At 42.6% G+C, this 20,193-nt stretch overlaps 1 protein-coding gene across 1 annotated transcript in view; it reads right to left on the bottom strand.

Moving 5' to 3' along the window:
• COL21A1 (collagen type XXI alpha 1 chain) overlaps positions 1 to 20,193 on the bottom strand; it is a 4,597,064-nt gene that overhangs the window by 865,487 nt on the left and 3,711,384 nt on the right. The window contains exon 22 of the mRNA XM_044063368.1: positions 3,385 to 3,456. Within this exon, the coding sequence (XP_043919303.1) occupies positions 3,385 to 3,456 (72 nt within the window). The remainder of the gene's footprint in view (positions 1 to 3,384; positions 3,457 to 20,193) is intronic.

The following is a 20,193-nucleotide window of genomic DNA, read 5'->3' as shown; positions in this document are numbered from 1 at the left end:
AATGGGTTAAGTAGTTCATCGAACTGAGAGCAAAGGTCGCTGAACTGAACATGCGCTTCCCATATCTATCCATAATCCTGGAGTCTCTGTTAGGAGGATGGATAGACGAGGAAGTCTCAGACATTTATTTCTTGGTGGCCGCCGCCACCACCATGGCATCAACTGAAACACCTTTAGTTAAAATGTTTTGTCAAGTGGGGCAGAAATAAATTTATTAGGCCTCCTAGGGACAGGCTCCATAGTATCCGGAGACTCCCATGCCTTTCGTGAGACCAGCTGCATCAGCTCATCAAAGGGTGGAGACACCCAAGAGGTAGAGGACTGAGACCCGAAAGCCTTCAGGAGAACTGAATCATCCTCAGTAGGGCTTTTGGACTGCCAATCACCCCTCTGCCTAAGGATCTCAGGTATCTCAGTGAAGGAGATATCCTCAGAGGGGGATCATGGGGACCCTTCTGACTCCTCTAAGTCAGTGTCCGATGTGACAGACTCCTGAGGGGAGTCTAGGTGCTTCCTCTTGCACAATCTCTTCCTGGGAACCTCATCATTGGGGGCCTCTGGTGAGGTCTCGGCAGAGCAGGGGCCACCCATTGGGGCTTCCTGAGGCTCTGGGTCTCTACGCTTAGTGAGGACATGTGATGCAGAAGCAGACATGGGCACTTTTGGGGAGGAGGAGGGGGGCAGACCCGAGGTAGAGGATGCCCTAGGAGACATGACTCTCCTCATGGCATCGAAAGCACCCCTGCTCTGATGCAAAGGAGCCAACACATCCGAGAAAACTGTTGACACCCCTGGCACTGGAACAGTGGGCTCTGAGCCAGAGGTAAGAGCCGAGCTCATCCAAGCTGAGGCCCCGAGAGGCAAGGTTGGAACCGACAAGTCAGTTTGACTGTCCTCCCCGGACCCAACAAGAGAGTGTCGGCTCCTAGAGTCCTCGATAGGCACCAAAGCCATCAGAGTACATGGAGCCAAAGACACTGGAGCAGGCGTTGGCTCCAAGGGTTCCAGTAACATTAGGTCTGCCTCCTCCGGCTCCGAAGGACCAGTATGGCACGGAGGAGGAATAGTAATAGTCGGTGCTATGGTCTTTGGCTCCGAAGCCATTTGGGTCAAAGCCAATAACATTTTGGCTAATGCTGGTGCTGACAACAGCTTCTGTACCACACAATACACGTCCAGATCCAACAGGCTGATAGATGATCGAGACGACTGTACCAAAGGTGGTACTCACTGAAGAATAGGACTCTTTGGCGCTTTGTAGACCGGCTCCAAGACTGGGGACCGGCTCCAAAAGGAAAAGACTGTCGGCTCCGAGGGCAGTGGAGCCAAAGTCGATGATTGCTTTGATTTTTTTTGAGTCTGATGTCTTGGAAGACTTTGAGGACCTACTGGAGCCATCCTGGTCACTCAAAGCTTCCTGAAAAGAAAGCTTCAGCAAGCCTTTATCGATCAGTTTCCTCTTCCTTTCCTGTAGGACCCTAGAGGAGAAGGAATGACAAATGGCACAATTGTCTTGCAAATGCAGAGCCCCTAGACAATATACACAGTTAATGTGGCTGTCTGTGACTGACATTTTCTGGCCACACTTTGGGCACTTTTTGAACCCAGACTTGGGGTGCTTATCTTGATCAGCCATAGTAAAGATAGAAAATATTTACTGTTACCACACAAAAAACTACAACAGTAAATTTTCTCAATAGGAAAGTACAGGCAAGCCTTAATAAAAGCAGGCTAAACGCACACACACACACACACACACACACACACACACACACACACACACACACACACACACACACACACACACAAAATGTGATACCACACAAGCAGACTATGAAAAAAACAGGTAGCTGCTGATAAAGAACAAGCCTAATCTAAAATACAGAAGGCTAGACAGACCACACAGAACTCTGATAAATACAACTATCTAAGAAAATGTGACAAAGGTCACTAAATAACACAGCAAGGCAATAACCTATCTATATAACTAAGGTTTACTGTACAAAGCCTTATATAAAAACTCAAAGGCTAGACAGACCACACCTAGAAAGAACTACTACTAACTAGGCTTAAAAGTGGCCAACTAGAATTATAAGAAAACACAGTAAATGGGAAGGGAAAACACACTGAAAGCTATAAGAGCTTTATAAACAATGCTAACTAACTATTATACTAGCTATCAAAAAACTTTTTAAGAAAATTTTTAATGAGAATTTTGCTTATCTGGCCTGAGCTAAATCAGAACCTCCGATCTGTTGCAGCAGCAAACCAGATCTGAGGTAATTCACAGGTGCGCCATGGGATAGGGACTTGGCCTTGAGCTATTTGAAGACCTCGAGCTTTGCAATTGGCCATATTGGAAGGAAGGGATCTGCTCCGAACCCATCAGTAAAGAATGAACGGCGAGATTGAACAACTTCACATCATCTCTTTACCCCAAAACTGCTTATCCAAAGGTGGAGAAATACTAATAATAGTATTTTAGAAAGGAACTAACTGTACAAAAAGGTACAGGATAGAAAAAACTTTAAGAATTTAAGAGAAATTATAAAATTAGAATTAGAATTATAATAATAACACTTATCTGACAAACGAAACAAGTTCTGAGGTAACTTAGGGATGGTGCTTTAAGGGTAAGGGAGAAGCTCGAGAGGTTTTGGGTGCCAAGAGCTTTAACAACAGCCGAGTCAGAGCTGAGGGATCAAATCCAAACCCATCAGTTGAGGATAGAATGAAAATTGACATCATCAGAGCATGTGTTCTGAAATGTAAAAAAGTTATGCAGAAAACAATGTAAAGAAGATTTTTTTCGAAGATACAAAAGAAATACATATCATAAACATGGGTATAATTAAATATGGATTTTATAAGAACAAAAGTAAATAACGTTAAAAAATAGATAAGAAGTTATTCTATGTTACATGGGTTATATGGAATGAAAGAATAAATGAAATTGTGTTCAATAATAAATGGATTTTAGCAACAATATTAAAATCAAATAGTGGTTAGGGAAAAAGGAGTGTGGGTCCAATAGGGATGAAAATTTAGTATGATTGTATAAACATATTTGTATATTTGTGAATATTTATAAATATGTACATATTTTGTAAATAAAAGTTATTTTTATATATAAATAAAGGTCCCTGACTCTTTTTTTGATCCTTTACATCCACCAAAGCTACAACCAACTCAAGCAAATGGGGCCTTAGTTTAATATCTCATGCAAATGACAGCACTCTCAGGAGTGCAGCAAGCACCATATGGTAGTGTCAGCAATTGATCTACCTGATAAGGGAATGAAACTCACATCCTTCTGTACCAAAGATCTATTGTTGGTCCACTGACACTGATAGCAATTATATACTTGAAGCTGTATATACATACCTTTTCACCCTTAATTCCAGGCAAGCCCATATGTCCTGGTTGCCCTGGTATACCCGGTTCTCCATGCTTACCCTACAAATACAAAATTAGAAATCTCAATGTTCTGTGAAATGAAGTAAGCATTTACATATCAGCAACACATGTGTTCCACTGAGATTATAAATGACAGACTGTGATCAGCTTAACTGGAGCTGCTGACTGCTGAATGCAAAAGGGATACATTGAATCTCAACACTTCCAAATTAAATATCAAGATTTTAACCCAAAATACTGGACTGCTATCCACAGGTATAGTGGGAGCAATTACGTAACGTATCTTAGGACTTTGTTCAAAAGTGAATACAGAGCTTCTTTTAATTCTATTCTATTGTTTGAGCGACAGTTGAATGTAACAGCTGCATTACTGACAGTTTCGGGAAGCAAAAATTGTATCACAGGGTGATGCTCTCAATTTACTGCATTCTTAGGTTGTCACCCTCACCTGTGGTTTAGAGCCAAGGGTTCCTAAACTTTATTGTGCAAAAGCACCCTTGACAAAACCACTATTTGGTGATAGCTTCCTCACAGCACCTGCTCACTCTTATGACACATGAGAGTGAGCAGGTGCTGATGAAAAGTACAACACAAAAATACCATTTGATTATATGACACAGTATCAGTATTAGATAGTACATTTAAAACATACATGAAACACCACAAAATGCTGTCAGCATTCCTTTTACCTCTAGATACAACTTACTATGCATTATGCACGTTAATAAAAGTTGACCTGGTTTAGTACTTTTTGTAAAACCAACATATCTCTTTATATCTCCAACACCTACATCCCCCAAGACAGACCAAAAGATTTGATGGAAAAGTTGATTAATTTTGCTGGATATCTATGTACTATTTTTGAGGAAGTAATTGAATTAAGCTGGTTGTCTGGTAGCTGCAAGACCCCAGAAGGCATACTGTTTGAGTGTGTTGTGATACATTTTAGAACTTTTTTCCTGCTTTTTTTGCTCTGTGTATGTGGTGTACCCCTCACTACTGGACTGCTTATAAATATTTTAATTTAAAGGCATATTTTGGATTCTTTATGCCACTGTACTATAAGTGCACAATAAGTACGAAGCTCCTGCAGACATTAAAAAATGAGCAGTTTTATTAAGTACCTTTAAGTTTCAAAGATCCAGATAGTCTCCAGCACCAGACCTATACACATTCATCTCAGACAGGAACATTTATGTATTTCAGGTGACCATATGTACAGGCTGAAGTTCAAGAGGCCATAAGGATCTACTGTACTCTAAACTGTTTAATAAATGCTTATAAAGTATCATTAGGTGTTAGCTGTCAGGAAGCAGAGTCATTTCGGTCAAACCAACATTTCCAGTGAATTTTATTTCAAGTAAAATGTGAAGCAATTTTTCTCTCATACTCCACAATGTACCTCCCCTTACTCCTCTGAAGTATCTGAGCAGTGAGCACAGCAGAGCAGCTCAGCAAGTCTTAACATTGACTGCAAGGCAGCAACAAGCATCCATTAAAAGAAGTCCCCAACTCAAATACTATGGCAGATGACCACTGTCCTCAATAATGACCACTGTCCTCAATAATTAAGCAATCTCCTATAGTTCATAGGTTCATTGTTACAAACTAGGCTAGTGACTACCAGAGCCTTTATGAGCCTAGCCATACAATCTAACCCAAATGCATCATGAGCATTTATTAAGAGGAGGTATATTAGTTATGAAGTTTCCAGAATTAATGTGAGGGTGGTATGTTAGTTTGGGCTTTACTGTATGCCTCTGTCTATCAGAGACATGGGGAGCAGACTCAGGGTGAATTTATTATTTTCCATCAACTGGTCAAGGTTATGCTTAAACAGGGTTAGGGATGTACTCTGCTTCACACAGAAAGGGTGCCTGTTGCAGAGCATGTAGATCCTCTGAGACACGTATCTGTCTCACCAACATGTCTTACTTATGCTACAAACAAACTTTAAATCCTCGGATCTAGTGGTACTGATGCTGCTCATTTTACAGACATGCAAAAGGTTCATCAAAGATGGACACAAGGATATCTTCTATGCCAGGCATAGACTGCCTCCCAGTAACCTATAGGAGACAGAGCATAGAGATAGGACTTTAAGGTGATGCATATAGGACAATGTGTTTACATTCTGGATTCTCCTGGTAAAGAATCTTTGTGGATGTTCTAAATGTTGCATATGTCTGGAAAGGTACATGCCGAAGGGGGCATTATACTCAATGATGTTTCCAAAAAAGGGCCTAATAAGGTGGCGCTATGAGTTCCTTGGTCATGGATGCCATATCCTTACTTATAAGTTGGGTGGCATAGAATGATTTTCTTTCTACCTTGGCCACATGTTGGTAAAAGGCCAGATTACTGTCTAAGTAGTTTCTCAGATCCCTGACTACTATATCAGCTCTTAGGGGTGTCTTATTGATGAAGTAATTAGCCTGGGTGGCAGTTTTCCCAAAAGATGCTATAACGGATTTCTTGGTATTGAGTTTTAATCTGTGACTTTGGCACGAGTCATTTGTCTGTATTAGACCCTCTTGTAAGATAATTGTGTCATGGTGGAATCTATAATTGCTCCAGATTTTCAGTCATCTGCAAGCTTGGTCAGCCAAATGCCCTTGACATTTGCTCCAAGTAGGAGTGGTCCCAGCATTGAGCCCTAAGGTACCCTGCTGGTGACCCATAAGAGGTGGTATCACCAATCCTGACTTTCTGGGTTATGTATGTGAGCCAGCTGGCAATCCATTGAGTTATGTATTGGTTTATACCCAGTTCGGTGAGTCTGTCAGCTATACTGGAGTAGGGTATTGTATTGATTGCCTTAGTCAGGTGGAAATAGGCAGTACACACCATTTTCCCTCATCAATTACCTTGGTGAACTTCTCAAAGAGGTCCAACAGGTTTGGTAGGCATGATTTTCCCTTGACAAAGCCAAACTGGGCTGGCTTTAGTGTCTGAAGGTTGCCTACACATTTGCTGATTATTTCCATGATAATTCGTTCCATGGATTTGCATATTGCAAGATTTAATTCCCTCAGCCTCCGCTGCCCAACTGTGTGAATCTGAGCAAGTCACTTAATCAGACAACACTCCTGGGATAAATCTAAAAAAGGTCCATGGAGATCAGTGCTCTACCCCAGGAAACAAATACAAGTAAAATAAAATAAAATAAAATATTAGACTAGTCAGACTAATTGGTCTGTAGTTGCTAGGGGTCAGTTGATGTTCCACCCTTGTGTAGTGGGATAATCATTGCAGTCCTCCATTCTTGTGGTACAAAGCGTGTTCTGAAGCTATAGTTGAAAGTGACTTAAGTGATTGTGATAGGTCATGTTTCCAGCTATTTAGGAGGCATCAGGAGTATTGTTGAGGCCCATTGTGGCTGTGTTTTTGGCCTAAGCAAGCACCACCAGGACTGCTCCCTGTTAATAGTTGTGGGGGGGTTATGCTAGTAGGTATTTCATGGAGGGAGGTAGGGGGAGTTGGGGATGAAGTTAGAGCTGAATTTGTCAGTCAGCAAATTTGCTATGTAACTGTGCTCAGTGCAAGTGGCACCACTGACTACTAGTGTGGCACGCTAATGTGTGCTTCCTTTGAGATTTCAGACACAGTAGTAGAATGCTTTGTGGTTGTCTTTAGCCTGTGAGGCTGTCTTGTCCATATAATTGGCTTTGATGTACTTAATTAGTCTTCTTAGTTTCCTGTTTAGCAGAATTTCAAGAGCTCATATCATTATGGGAGGTGCTCTTCCTGATTTTAGCCATGACTGTTTTCGTTTTGTTATATACCCTATTAAAGTTAGGATTCCACTAGTATTTTTTTTTCCTCAGTTTGTTTTGGGCTTACTGCTAGTAGGTACAGCAGATCCATACAGCCATTTACATGGTTGTACAGGGTCTCTGTGAAAAATTCCACATAGGTTTTTGTGAACTCAGAGATGGGAAGGGCACTCAGTTTTGATACATTATTGCTTAATAGGGTGTAGTTTGCTTTGGAATAGTTCCTGTTACATGGTTTGCCAAGTTTACCAAGCTGATTTTTATTTTGAAGAAGGCACCTGTCTTTAATAGGTCTAGGTATGACTGATGGGATTCTAGGGACAAAAAGGGTGAGCTAGGATATGGGACTTTGAATATGGCGATTTGCATGTGGATAAATTCTAGGGCATTGTCCTGTTTAACCAATGTAGAGTTATGCTTGTTGCTAATATAGACAAACTCCTCCATCTTTTGTCCTTGCCTGTGCAGCTGATGGTCTTAATGTGCAGAAGGGACTAAAGTCTTGCACTGCACAAGTACTTTTTGTGGCTTTAAACCATGTCTGGGTAACGGTAAAGATGTTGATATTCTTCAGAGTCAGGAGAGATACTCTACTTTGTTTTGAAAGTTTGCAAAGAACACTGGTAATTCAATACACTGGCTGAGGTTAGTTTCCGAAACCACCTTAGGTAAAAAGAAAGGGTTCATTCTCAGAGAAACTCTGTCTTTGCGAAAAATTATGTAGGGATGCTGAAATGATAGGGCCTGTAACTCAGAAACTCTTCTTGCTGAAGTTATAGCTACTAAAAGACGTGCCTTCCATGATAAGTATTTCAGATCATATGTCGCCAAAGGTTCGAAAGGTGGGTAAACAAGCTTTGATAATACAAAGTTCAAATCTTATGGTGAAATAGGGTTTCTATATGGAGGGCAAATTAAGGAAGTGCCTTTGAGGAATGCTTTACAAAGTCTGTTTGAAATTATAGCTGTACCATTATCTCCTATGTGGAAATTAGAGATGGCTGCTAATTTAATCCTAATAGTATCTGCAGCAACTTTCTCACTGAATAATTTGGTTGAAAATTCCATTATAGAATGCAAAGGTGCTGTGAAAGGATCTATGTGATTAAGATTAAACCAGACCACAAACCTTTGCCATTTACTCTTGTATAGTTTGCGCGAAGAGTTCTTGTGAGAAGAAAGCAAAATGTGTTTCACTAGAGAAAAAAGTAGAGGAAACCTGGTTATCATGGGAAGTGAAGCAGCCAAGCTGTCAGTCTGAGATTGTGTAGATTGGGATGACGTTCTCCTGACAGATGTGTCAGAAGATCCCGAACTGGGTCCAGGATCCATGATCCCTTCTGTACATGAGGGCAGATAAAGGGAAACCATATCTGTCGAGGCCAATACGGGGCAATTAGGATTACTGTGGTCTCCAGCAAGCTTGCTTTCTGTAGGAATTTGGGAATCAAAGGTATTGGTGGGAAAGCATAAAGAAGTCCCAGGGGGCCAATTGTGAACAAATGCATCCCTTGGTGACTCCCCCGTCAGGGGGATCAGGGCAAAGTAGTTGGATCTAAAGAGATTGAAGCAAGGCTGGCCCCATTTTTGGAAGATCTCTTCCACCACTTTCTGACTGAGGGACCACTCGTGTGACCAAAGAATGGCTTTGCTCAGTTTGTCTGCAATTACGGTGGATTTCCACGGGATGTGCATTGCTATGAGAAAGTGGCTGGAGGCCTATGCCCATTGCCAGATCCTCAGGGCTTCTCAACATAAGGGATAAGACCTGATTCCCCCTTGTTTGTTTATATACCTTTCCATGGACATGTCGTCTGATTGAATTGCTATTGTACCTAGAGGGAGAGAGCTCTGAAATGCTTGCAACACTAGGAGCACCGGTCTCATCTCTAGAACATTTATGTGCAAATGGGCCTCATGTTCTTGCCAAGTGCCTTGGACTGTGTTCCCCAGATAATGTCCTCCCCACCCTATCTGGGATGTGTCTATGGTCATTGTAGCTTGGGGCTGAGGGGGAAGAAAGGGACAGCCTTGAGAGACTAGGGGAGAGTTGAAGGGCGTAGTCGCTGGCTTTCTGAAGAAGATGCCTGGTCGGGGTGGAGATAAGCCAGTCATCCAGATATGGAAACACCCAGAATTCTTTGCATCTCAGATGAGCTGCTACTACTGCCATGCATTTGGTGAACACTCTGGGGGATTTAGTGAAATTAAAGGGCAGAGCTCAAAACTGGAAGCGACTGGCTCCTAGCCGGAAGGGTAAAAACGTTCTGGATCGCCTGCTCATTAGAATGTGGTAGTATGCATCCTGAAGGTCTGTGGAGCACATCCAACTGTCTTTTTCCAAGAGTGGAAGTATCAACTGCAATTTTACCATCTGGAACTTGCTCTTTTTTCCAGACCTGTTCAGAATGCTGGGATCGTGGATGGGTCTCCAGTCCCCTGTTTTCTTTGGAACTAAAAAGAATCTTGAGTAAGTTCCGTATCCTTTCTGGTCTGCTGGGACTTGTTGACTGACTCTTTTGTTTAGCACCTTTTGAATTTCTAAGGCTGCCTGTTCCTTTTGACTGCGTGGAATGTCTGGAACTAATGTGCGTATAGGGGCAGAATAGGCAAAAGGAATGACATATCCCCTGTATATTATACACTGCACCCATCTGTCATTTGCGATGCTTTGCCAGGTTTTTTGGTGCAGAAACAAACAATCCCTGACTGCCTCCAGAGGCGAGAAATTCGGCACTCCTTCAGAAGCACTGATAGGGCCCTCCAAAGAAAGATTCTCTAGAGCCCTAATTATGTGGGCCTCCTCTGCAGCGAGGTCAGTGTCTGCCATTACTGTTCCCCCCTCTGCCCCTGGGGGAACTCTCACCTTGTGTGTTATGGAAAGACTTGTGGGATTTTCTGAACCACACTTTTCCCACTTCCCCTCTGACCCTTTGGAAAGGGTCTGGTGAGTGCAGAAAGACATACTCCAATGGTAGACAAGATCTTGCCTTTTTGTTCACATATGATGAGTATTTCTTTCACTTTTGGCTCAAAAAGACAGGAGCTGTCAAAAGGGGTGTTAACAAAGGTAGATTTGAAGGGCTCCGCAATGTCACAAAGGCGCATCCAGGACTGTCTCCGAAGAGCAATACCTGAACCTGCATCTCTACTCATTCCATCTGCTGCATACGATATGATCCTCATGGCAGAGTTTACTACAGAATTGAGGGTGGTGAGCTGAGCATTAACTTTATCCACTACTGCATCAGCTACAGCTCCTTGAAGGGAGTCTGTGAGTTCCTTTAACAGGTCCCTCTGTAGCCTAGTGAAATGGGTAAGGTAGTTCAGAGACTGAAGAACAAAGGTTGCTGACGAAAACACTCACTTTCAATATCTATCCATAGTCCTAGAGTTTTTATTAGAAGGATGGATAGAGGAGCTGGTCTCGGATAGCTCCTTTTTAGTGGCCTCCACCACAACCATAGCATCAACTGCAACTCCTTTAGTGAGAAAACCTTTATCCTTAGGGGTAGTAATGAACTTATTTGGCCTTCTAGGGGTAGGCTCTACAGAATCTGCGGTCTCCCAGGCCTTCCTAGCGATTAAGTCAATAAGCTCATGATAAGGAGGTGTCACCCAAGAGGAGGAAGGGCGAGACCCAAAGCCCTTCAGGTAAACTGACTCCTCAGCCAAAGGGGGGTTGGACTGCCAGTAACCTCTATGTTTTAATAACTCCAGGATGTCTCCAAAGGAGACATCATCAGCAGGTGACCCTGGGGACCCTTCTGCCTTATTGAGGTCAGTGTCTGGTTAGATAGACTCCTCTGCGAAGTCAAGGTGCTTCCTCTTGCAGGTACTCTTTCAAGGGACCTCCTCAGTGGGATAATCTGGGGAGGTTTCAGAAGAGGGGGGAGTCTCTTGGTGGACAACCTGAGGCCTGGGGTCTCTGCGATCCTGTGGAAGGGTTACCTGAGTGGACAAAAACAACAGGCCCATAGAGGGAGGAAGATCCGATGAAGGACGTGCCTTAGACTTGGAAGGAGTCAGCACCCTCCACATAACCTTGAAGGCAGACTGCCCCCACCCCAAGGACTCCCCCGGATCTGACAAAGAGGATGTCAGTGCTGAAGGCATCCTCAGAACCAGTGATAGAAGCTCAAGAGCTGAGGTAGGAGCAGAACTCACCCACGCCGAAGCCCTGAGAGGCAGAGTCAGATCTGGAGAGATCCAAGCTGGCTCAGAGGATCCAACCGGAGAGTGTTAGCTACTAGATGTTCCTGCTCCAAATGGAGGAAAATGCTCAGGGTAAATGTCTGCTCCAAGGAAACCTATGGTCCTGGAGCCAACACAGATACAATCTGAAGATGAGAATTTTCAAGTTTCAAAACCAAAGGACAGATCGGAGGAGGAACAGTTACTAGGGAGGTGGACTGCGTCTGATCCGATTCCTTTGGGCTGGGATCTAACAGACATTTGGCCAGGGCTGGAGTCTTCAGCAACCTCTGCACAACCTGATCCATGTCTTCATCAGATAACCTCCTGGAAGACCAAGTAGAAAGAGATGAAGATCTAGATTTAGTCAGTAATGGTGATGGGAGTTGTGAAGTCATTGGTTCAAGTGAAGGCAATTGGCTTCGATGTGGAGTTCATGTCAGTGCAGAAGATGTTGGAGACGAAGGTTCTGTTGGCTCTGATATAATCTTGGATCCATGAATGACTGTCTGCTCCAAGAATATTGGTGGAGTAGAGAGTCGAGGAGTTTTGGGTCTCAGCTCCGACAAATCTTTTGGAGCCGAAGTTGCCTTCTTTGAAGTCTTGTCCGGAGATTTTGAGGACTCTGAAAAAATAGCCTCTGAAAAAGGGGATTTTAATAAACTCTTTAAAATCAACTTATTTTTATGCTCCATAAGTGTTCTCTGATTAAACCCATGACATATGGAGCAATTTTCTTGGAGATGAAGAGGCCCCAAGCAATAAGCACACAGAATGTGAGAATCGCTAAGGGGCATCTTCTTCCTGCATTTTTCACATAACGGTTTCCCCTTGTTTTTGAAACATAATAACCTAAAACACACACACAAACACATTGAGGCAGAAAAAGAAGAAAGGGACAGCACAAAAATAATGAAAGAAAAAACAGTACACACAAAAAATCGTCCTCTAACTTAAACGGACGATTAGAGGAGGGAAAGAAAAGGAGAGAAAATCATCATCTAACTAAAATGAATGATTAGAGGAGGAAAGGAATAGCAGAGAAATCAGCAGAATTATTTAATAAATTGAGCAGTGGTAGAAAGGACAATTTCTTTAATATGAACAAACAAGAAAATGAGGCCTTGAGAATGTTGCAAATGGACATGGATATTACTATCAAACCTGCGGACAAAGGAGGTCTGATAGTAATCATGGACAGTGTTTATTATAATATGACTATACATGAGATGTTGAATGACAGTAATGTGTATAAGCTGATTTTTCCTTCTGAACTTAGGAAATTGATAACTAATGTTGAGCATACGTTATACGGCATGGTGTTAGATCACACTATAGATTTTGATTTATATAACTATTTTAAAGTTGTGAAACCTTTGACACCAGTTCTAAACAGATTCCCCAATGTCCATAAGAACCCTGTCACACCTCCTTTGAGGCCTATTGTTTCCGGCAACAACTGGGTAACTGAGCCCCTTTCTATATTTGTAGAGAAAAACTTGAGGCCAGTAGTTGATAAAACAGTAATATTCTCAAAGACTCTAGACAATTTCTACAGGACTTATTTAACTTTAGCAAGAGTGTTGATTCAGAGAAGGGTACAGTGTTGCTGGTTACATTAGATGTACGCTCCCTGTTCACATACATTCCGAATATACAGGGGGTTGACATGCTACATGAATACTTGATATTGGATAAAACTTATGAGGGCAGACATGTTGATTTGATTTGCCAATTAATGATGTTCATACTAGAGAACAACGCTATGATGCTTGAACACAGGATATATTTGCAGACAGAAGGCGTAGCTATGGGCACTTCAAGTGCCAACAGCTACGCCAATCTAGTAAAGGCTGGATGGGAGAATAAACATGTGTTATCACAGAACAGATGGGACCAGCTGATTTTTTTATAGGCGTTTTGTTGACAACCTGTTTCTGTTATGGAGGTGTGATGAAGTAGAGCTGATGAGTTTCTGTGATTTCATAAACGCAACCACAAGTTTTCTTGAATTTGAGATCAATTTATCTCTTAGTGAAATGAATTTCCTTGACATCTGTATATATTGGGATGGAGATGGGAAATTATCCACCAGAATACACAGAAAAGAATGTCATAGGAATCATTTTTTGCATAGGAGTACCATGCACCCCCGACATATTTTCAGAAATGTAGTGAAGGGGCAAACCCTGCAGCTATCCAGACTCACTACTGAAGATGAGGTATTTGATACTGAATTAGGAGTGCTGGAACAGAGGTTTGTGGAGAGTGGGTATACTGACTCGAGAACCCATGAGATAATATCTGGTGCAGCAGAATTAAGGCACAATGAAGGGAGACCTTATTTCTCAGATGAAGGAGTACTAAGTGGAAGGAATCAGGAATATAGGAAGAGGGTAGATAGACAGGTACGTGTGCCAGTTGAGTTTTCAAGTGATGTGAAGGTCGTAACAGATGTTATTAAGAAATATTGGCCTGTCTTAAACCAAGACCCTGACATAGCACCTATTGTAGGTGACAGACCGTATTTTTCCTATAAGAATAAAAAATCACTTAAACAACTTTTATGTTACTCTAATAACAAAGGAAATAAGAATGAACAGGGTGATAAGAAAGGCACTATTCCATGCCATAATTGCAACCAATATAGATGTATTGATACAAGTAATAAATTTGCACATGCTGACTTTCAAACGGAATTCAAATTTAATGTTAAAGCATGTTGTAACAGTACAAATATTGTTTACTTAGCTGTATGCGATTTATGCTCTTCTTTCTATGTTGGCAAAACCAACAGGAAATTTAGGTATAGGATAAGGGAACACATGCTAAAAATCAGGAATTGTGATAATACTAATGCATTGGCAAAGCATGTAAATAAAACAGATGATACACATACTTTCAGATTCATGGCAGTTGAAATGATATATGAAAATGAACGTGGAGGGGATATAGTGAACTCAACCGAAACATCAGAGAGTAGATGGATAGTAAGGTTAAGGGCGGACAAAGGGAGGGGCCTGAATGATAGGGTAGCCCTTAAACCCCTGTTAAAATCAAGGCCACTAGCCAGGAAGTGACCAGCTTGAAGCATTTAATGTATTTAACTGATGCTTTTTTGTATACATAGTTTGTTATAGTTTGTGTTAATAGTTTTTTTTAATTTTTTAATATTAAGTTTTGGTAATGTAAATGCTATAATAATCTTTTAAAGAAAGTTTGCTTTTTATGTTTTCTACATATATTCTGATTGTTTCAGCTTATTTAATGTATCCTTTTAAGAAAGGGATGTGTAATTTCTGACGTTGAATATGATTGGTTGTTCTTAAATCAATTGAGTATATAAGCACAACCTGTTGTGTCAGTTCTAGGTCTGATGAAGTGGTGTGTCTACATCACAAAAGCGCTTACCAATAAACCTGCTATTGTTATTCCATTAGCCACTGAGTGATCCTTTGGATGTTGTTGTGGAAACTGTGTCTATATATTTTATCTAAGGATCCCGTTTTGCTGACCACCACTTGTTTTGTGCTTGGATAGCAGAGAAATCGTCTTCTAACTAAAATGGACGAAAGAGATGACCCTCTAACTTAAACGGGTCTGTAGCTTAAAAGGGGTAGAGAAGACTCACACTATCAAAAAGTTAATACTAATATTAATAATAATAATAATAATAATAATTAAAGAAACAAACAAGAGAATAATAATTAAACAATTAGCAAGCAATTAGCAATACTTAGCCCAGAGCTTAGCTAACAAGAAGCTCTTGGCTGCGTGGCAAATGAGATCTGAGATTACAGAACAGTTGCATTGTGGGTAGGGGAAAATGCCCATGAGCTTGGCTGAGGACCTTGAGGTTATGTAAAAACTGATATGGATCCGATGGACTGGATCTCACCCCCATCAGTGAGAATAAAGATGAGACTGACAACAACACATCATTGATTACCTGAAGAGGAAGCTAAATATGAATAACAGAATGGGTTGACTAGTATGTGAGATGCACACTAGTAAGCTGCAAAAGCACAACTAAATGGACATTAACTTGTAGGTTTGCCCATAGCACCGCTATACTGCTGCTATCAAACTTTCAAACTACTGTTCCCATGAAATGATATGGAGCTCATAGGTTTTACTTCTAGTCTGAGTAGATTCTACATAAAATAGAGATCAACATCATGTGTCTAAGTAGCTTCTTCAAAGTTTAGAGGTCAGATTCATGGAATCACTTCACAGCATGAGACAGAAGAACACTGTCTGATGGATATGCAGTACATATGTGGGGAATGTGATATGAAGATAAACTTTTATGCTCACTTTACCATGGTAACTTAAGGATGGTGGAACAATATCCAGGTGGGGAACTGCTGCAGGTCCAAGTACTGACAGACAGGATAAAACTACACATACACAAAATTATGTTACAGGGCAACTGTACTCATTCTCCATGACAGAACGAGGAACTTAGCAAACCAAGAGAATCATAATATAAAGTCACTGGCTCTCCAGCTTGAAAAGAGTCATTTGAGGTAGTTTGAGCATTAAGTTAAGATGTTCCCTATGTTGCACCTCCTACAGATTATACCAAGCATGACAGACTGGGAGAAGGCACTGAAGCAGACCTAGGACATGATGGAGGTAATGCATCTCTTATCTTTCCTTGGACAATCTGGGCATACTAAAGGATGGCCTGGAGACTGTTGCTGGGGATAAAGCAGTATTGCCTACCTTGCATAGTTGCTGTTACAACTGTCACCAAGACTGACATTTTAGAAATTGGATAGATGGGCAGATTTGTCTTCATTAATACTTTCTATTGCTTCAAATATATACTTTATTTTTCATACCTTTTCAAACCATAATTAAAATATGAGAGAACCATGATCTGGCCATTTGTGAATTCTGGCATTACAGCGCCTATCATAAATGGATCTGCAGTATGTTTTAATGCTGCATTATGGGCGGCACAGTGGTGCAGTGGTTAACATTGTCGCCTCACAGCAAGAGGTTCTCCGGTTCGATTCTCGGCTGGGGTGCCTTCTGTGTGGAGTTTGCATGTTCTCCCTGTGTTTGCGTGGGTTTCCTCCGGTTTCCTCCCACATTCCAAAGACATGCATCTGGAGCGTTGCTCCCCGGGCCTCTGCTGAAAACAGGCTCTGTGGAACCTAGTCAGACATTCCCGGTCAACAAATGTTAAATAAATAAAAAAAATAAATTATTTTACAGTAACATTAAACTTTATAATGGAGCACAATGGTTTTCAGTTCTACATTAGAAAAAAGGTTGAACAAAAAAAGAAGTTATGTACCTACCATAATGTTCCATGTTAGTCGTCTTCATCTCGCCTTCTTTCTTGCTGGTTGGGCTCGGAGCCAATCCTCGGCTCCGACTCGGCCATCTTCTATAGCTCGAGAGCTGTTTACTGGCTCGAAGCTACCCCTTATCCCATGATGCCTAGTGCTAGCTACCCAGATCTCGTTTGTAATAGCTAACCCCAGACATAGGCAGAGAATCAACCTGTCCAAACAAACAGGTTGAGCATACCTGTCATACTCTCTAAGTCAGTAGAGGAAACAAACCAGAGAACACTCAGCCAGTGAAACCAAAACTCCTCTCAATCCAATAGGACAGGGGGACGGAGGGTGGGACGCAAGAAAGAAGGCGAGATGAAGACAACTAACATGGAATGTTATGGTAGGTACATAACTTCTTTCTGTTAAGTTGTCTATCTCGCCTTCGTTCTTGCTGGTTGGGACAGCGACCCTAGCACCTACAATCCTGGGCGGCTCATTGGAACAGACTCTTCAGAATAGTGGAACCAAAGCCAACTCTGCTCCTGGAGACCATATCGAGCTTGTAATGAGAAATAAAGGTATGAGGATTTGCCCACGTAGCAGCTGCACAGATAGAATCCATGGGTAACCTAGACTGGAAGGCTACAGAGGTGGCCAAAGCCCTAGCAGAATGACCTTTTGGCTTGATAAGCAACTCTTTGTTTCTCAATTGATAAATGAAAGTAATACAGTGAGACAACCACCTGGATAAGGTCACTTTGGAAACTGGGAGACATTGTTTGCCTAGGGCGTATAAAAGGAATAGTTGGTCCAACTTCCTTATATCCTTAGTCCTATGCAAGTAAAAACGCAATTGTCTATGAACGTCCAATTGGTGTCATTTGTATTCTGCCTTCTTGGTGTGGTTAGGGAAAAACACAGGAAGGTCTATAGATTGGTTTAAATTGTTTTCTGAGCAGACTTCCGGAAGGAACGAGGGATTAGTCCTCACAGCAACCCTGTCCTTATGAAAAAGCAAGTATGGTGGATGAACACATAGTGCCTGAAGTTCAGAGACGCGTCTGGCTGAAGTAATAGCTACCAGAAAAAGTGTTTTCCAAGACAGAAACTTAATGGAGCAGGATGCTGCAGGTTCAAAGGTGGGCATAATTAAAGAGGTTAGGACCAAATTAAGGTCCCAAGGAGGAGGAGGATCTCTCACTAGAGGTCTAAGGAGAGTAGTCCCTCTTAAAAAGGCTTTACAGAGCTTATGAGACATAATGCTTGAATTAGACAACCCAACATGAAAGTTAGAAATGGCCGCCAATTGAACCCTGATTGTGGCAGAAGCGGACCCAGAATAAAAAAGTTGTACTAGGAACGCCAAAATTTCATGGACTGGGGCTGAAAAAGGATCTACGTTCCTAGCCTCCGCCCAACAAGAGAAACGTTTCCATTTGCTAGCATAAATCTTTCTAGTTGTGGACATGTGAGAGGAGACAATAATCCCACGCACGGCCGGGGAAACGCTGGAAAGCCTGGCTAAGGTTGGAAGTGAAGCAACCAAGCTGTGAGCTGGAGTGTTTGGAGGGACTGATGCAGCCCGCCTGACTGATGAATCAGTAGGTCTGGAATCGGATCCAGAGTCAAGGGCTGATTGAGAAGGTAATGGTGCAGGAACGGAAACCATATCTGTCAAGGCCAGTAGTGGGCAATGAGGATCATTTTGCAACCCAACGGTATTGCTTTCTGTATGAGCTTCGGTATTAGGGGAAACGGAGGGAAGGCATAAAGAAGTCCCTGAGGCCAATCGTGGACTAGAGCGTCTCTGGGTGTGTGACCTGGAAGTGGAAGAAGGGAGAAGTAGTTGCTGCATTTGCTGTTGAAGGGGGTGGCAAAAAGATCGCAGCAGGGCTGTCTCCATTTGCGGAAGATCAGATCAGCAACTACCTGATTCAGAGACCACTCGTGAGGCATGAGAATAGCTCTGCTGAGCCTGTCCGCTATGACGTTGGTCCTCCCAGGGATGTGCGTCGCAATCAGAAATCGTTGGGAGGAAATCGCCCACTGCCAGAGTCTGAGTGCTTCTCGACATAGGGGGTAGGACCTGGTTCCGCCCTGCTTGTTGATGTACCAGACCACTGACATGTTGTCTGTTTGAATTGCAATGGTCCCAGAAGGGAGAGAGTCTTGAAGAGCTTGCAACGCTAGACGCACGGCTCTCATTTCTAGGACGTTTATATGCAGATGGTACTCATGAGGCTGCCAAGTGCCTTGGACTGTCCTGCCCTGATAATGCCCCCCCCACCCTATCAGGGAGGCATCTGTGGTCACCGTGATAATCGGAGGGGGCTGAATGAAGGGTCTACCCTGAGTCACTAGTGGGGAGACCATCCACCAGGAAAGGTGCCTTTTGCATGCTACTGTAATCATGATCATGTGAGACATGGACAGCTGTTGGAAAGACCACTGTGTTAACAGAAGCCACTGAAGGATCCTCATGTGAAAGCGGGCCAGAGGGATTAGAAGAATTGCCGCTGCCATGGAACCCAGAGTTTGAAGGACGAACCTGACTTGGATCCTTTTGCTCTGCATTAGAATTTGTACTTGCTGGCGAATTGTAGACACCCTTTCTGGTGGTAGCCTTGTGGACATGTTCCTTGTGTCTAAGTCTGCTCCTATATAGGTGATAGATTGACAGGGCAACAAGGCAGATTTTTCGAAGTTTATTGTAATGCCTAGCTGGGAGTACATTGTGATAGTGTAGTCCCTGGCTTGCAGAAGTTGATACTTGGTAGTAGCAGTGAGGAGCCAGTCGTCTAGATATGGAAATACCTGGAATCCTCAACGTCTCAGGTGAGCCGTGACCACTGCCATACATTTGGTGAACACCCTGGGGGCTGTGGTAAGACCAAAGGGCAGAGCTCTGAACTGGTAATGACTGGCTCCCAGCCGTTAGCGAAGGAATCTCCTGGAGCGTCTGTCCATTTTGATGTGGTAGTACGCATCCTGAAGATCTATGGAGCACATCCAACTGTCCTGACCCAGAAAGGGTAGAATGGACTGTAGCGTGACCATCCGAAACTTTGTTCTTTGAGCGGACTTGTTTAGTCTGCTGAGATCCAGAATCGGTCTCCAGTCCCCTGTCTTTTTTGGTACCAAAAAGAACCTTGAGTAAGTTCCGGATCCATGTTGGTCTGCCGGGACTTCCTGGATGACTCTTTTTTTCTATCAGTCTTGAAACTTCTATGACTGCTTGGTCCCTCAGATTGGGTGTAACATCTGGAAGGGATTTGCTCAACGGTAAGTGGGGTTGAGAGAAGGGAATTTTGTAACCTCCAGATATAACTGACCATACCCATTTGTCTTGCGTTAAATTTTGCCAGGCTTTTGGGTACAGTGAAAGTCTTCCCCCGACTGCCTCCAGAGGCAGGCAGCCGGGCAACCCTTCAGGGATGCTGAAAGGGCTTCTCAGAGAAGGATTCTCTGTTGCCCTGGTTCTGCGGACCCCCTCTGCCATGAGGGTGGCGTCT

This window comes from Protopterus annectens, chromosome 2.part1 (genome assembly GCF_019279795.1).
Source record: "Protopterus annectens isolate FY-2018-M chromosome 2.part1, PAN1.0, whole genome shotgun sequence".
In the NCBI taxonomy this organism is placed as follows: Eukaryota; Metazoa; Chordata; order Ceratodontiformes; family Protopteridae; genus Protopterus; species Protopterus annectens.
This window is presented reverse-complemented; position numbering and strand designations above follow the sequence as displayed.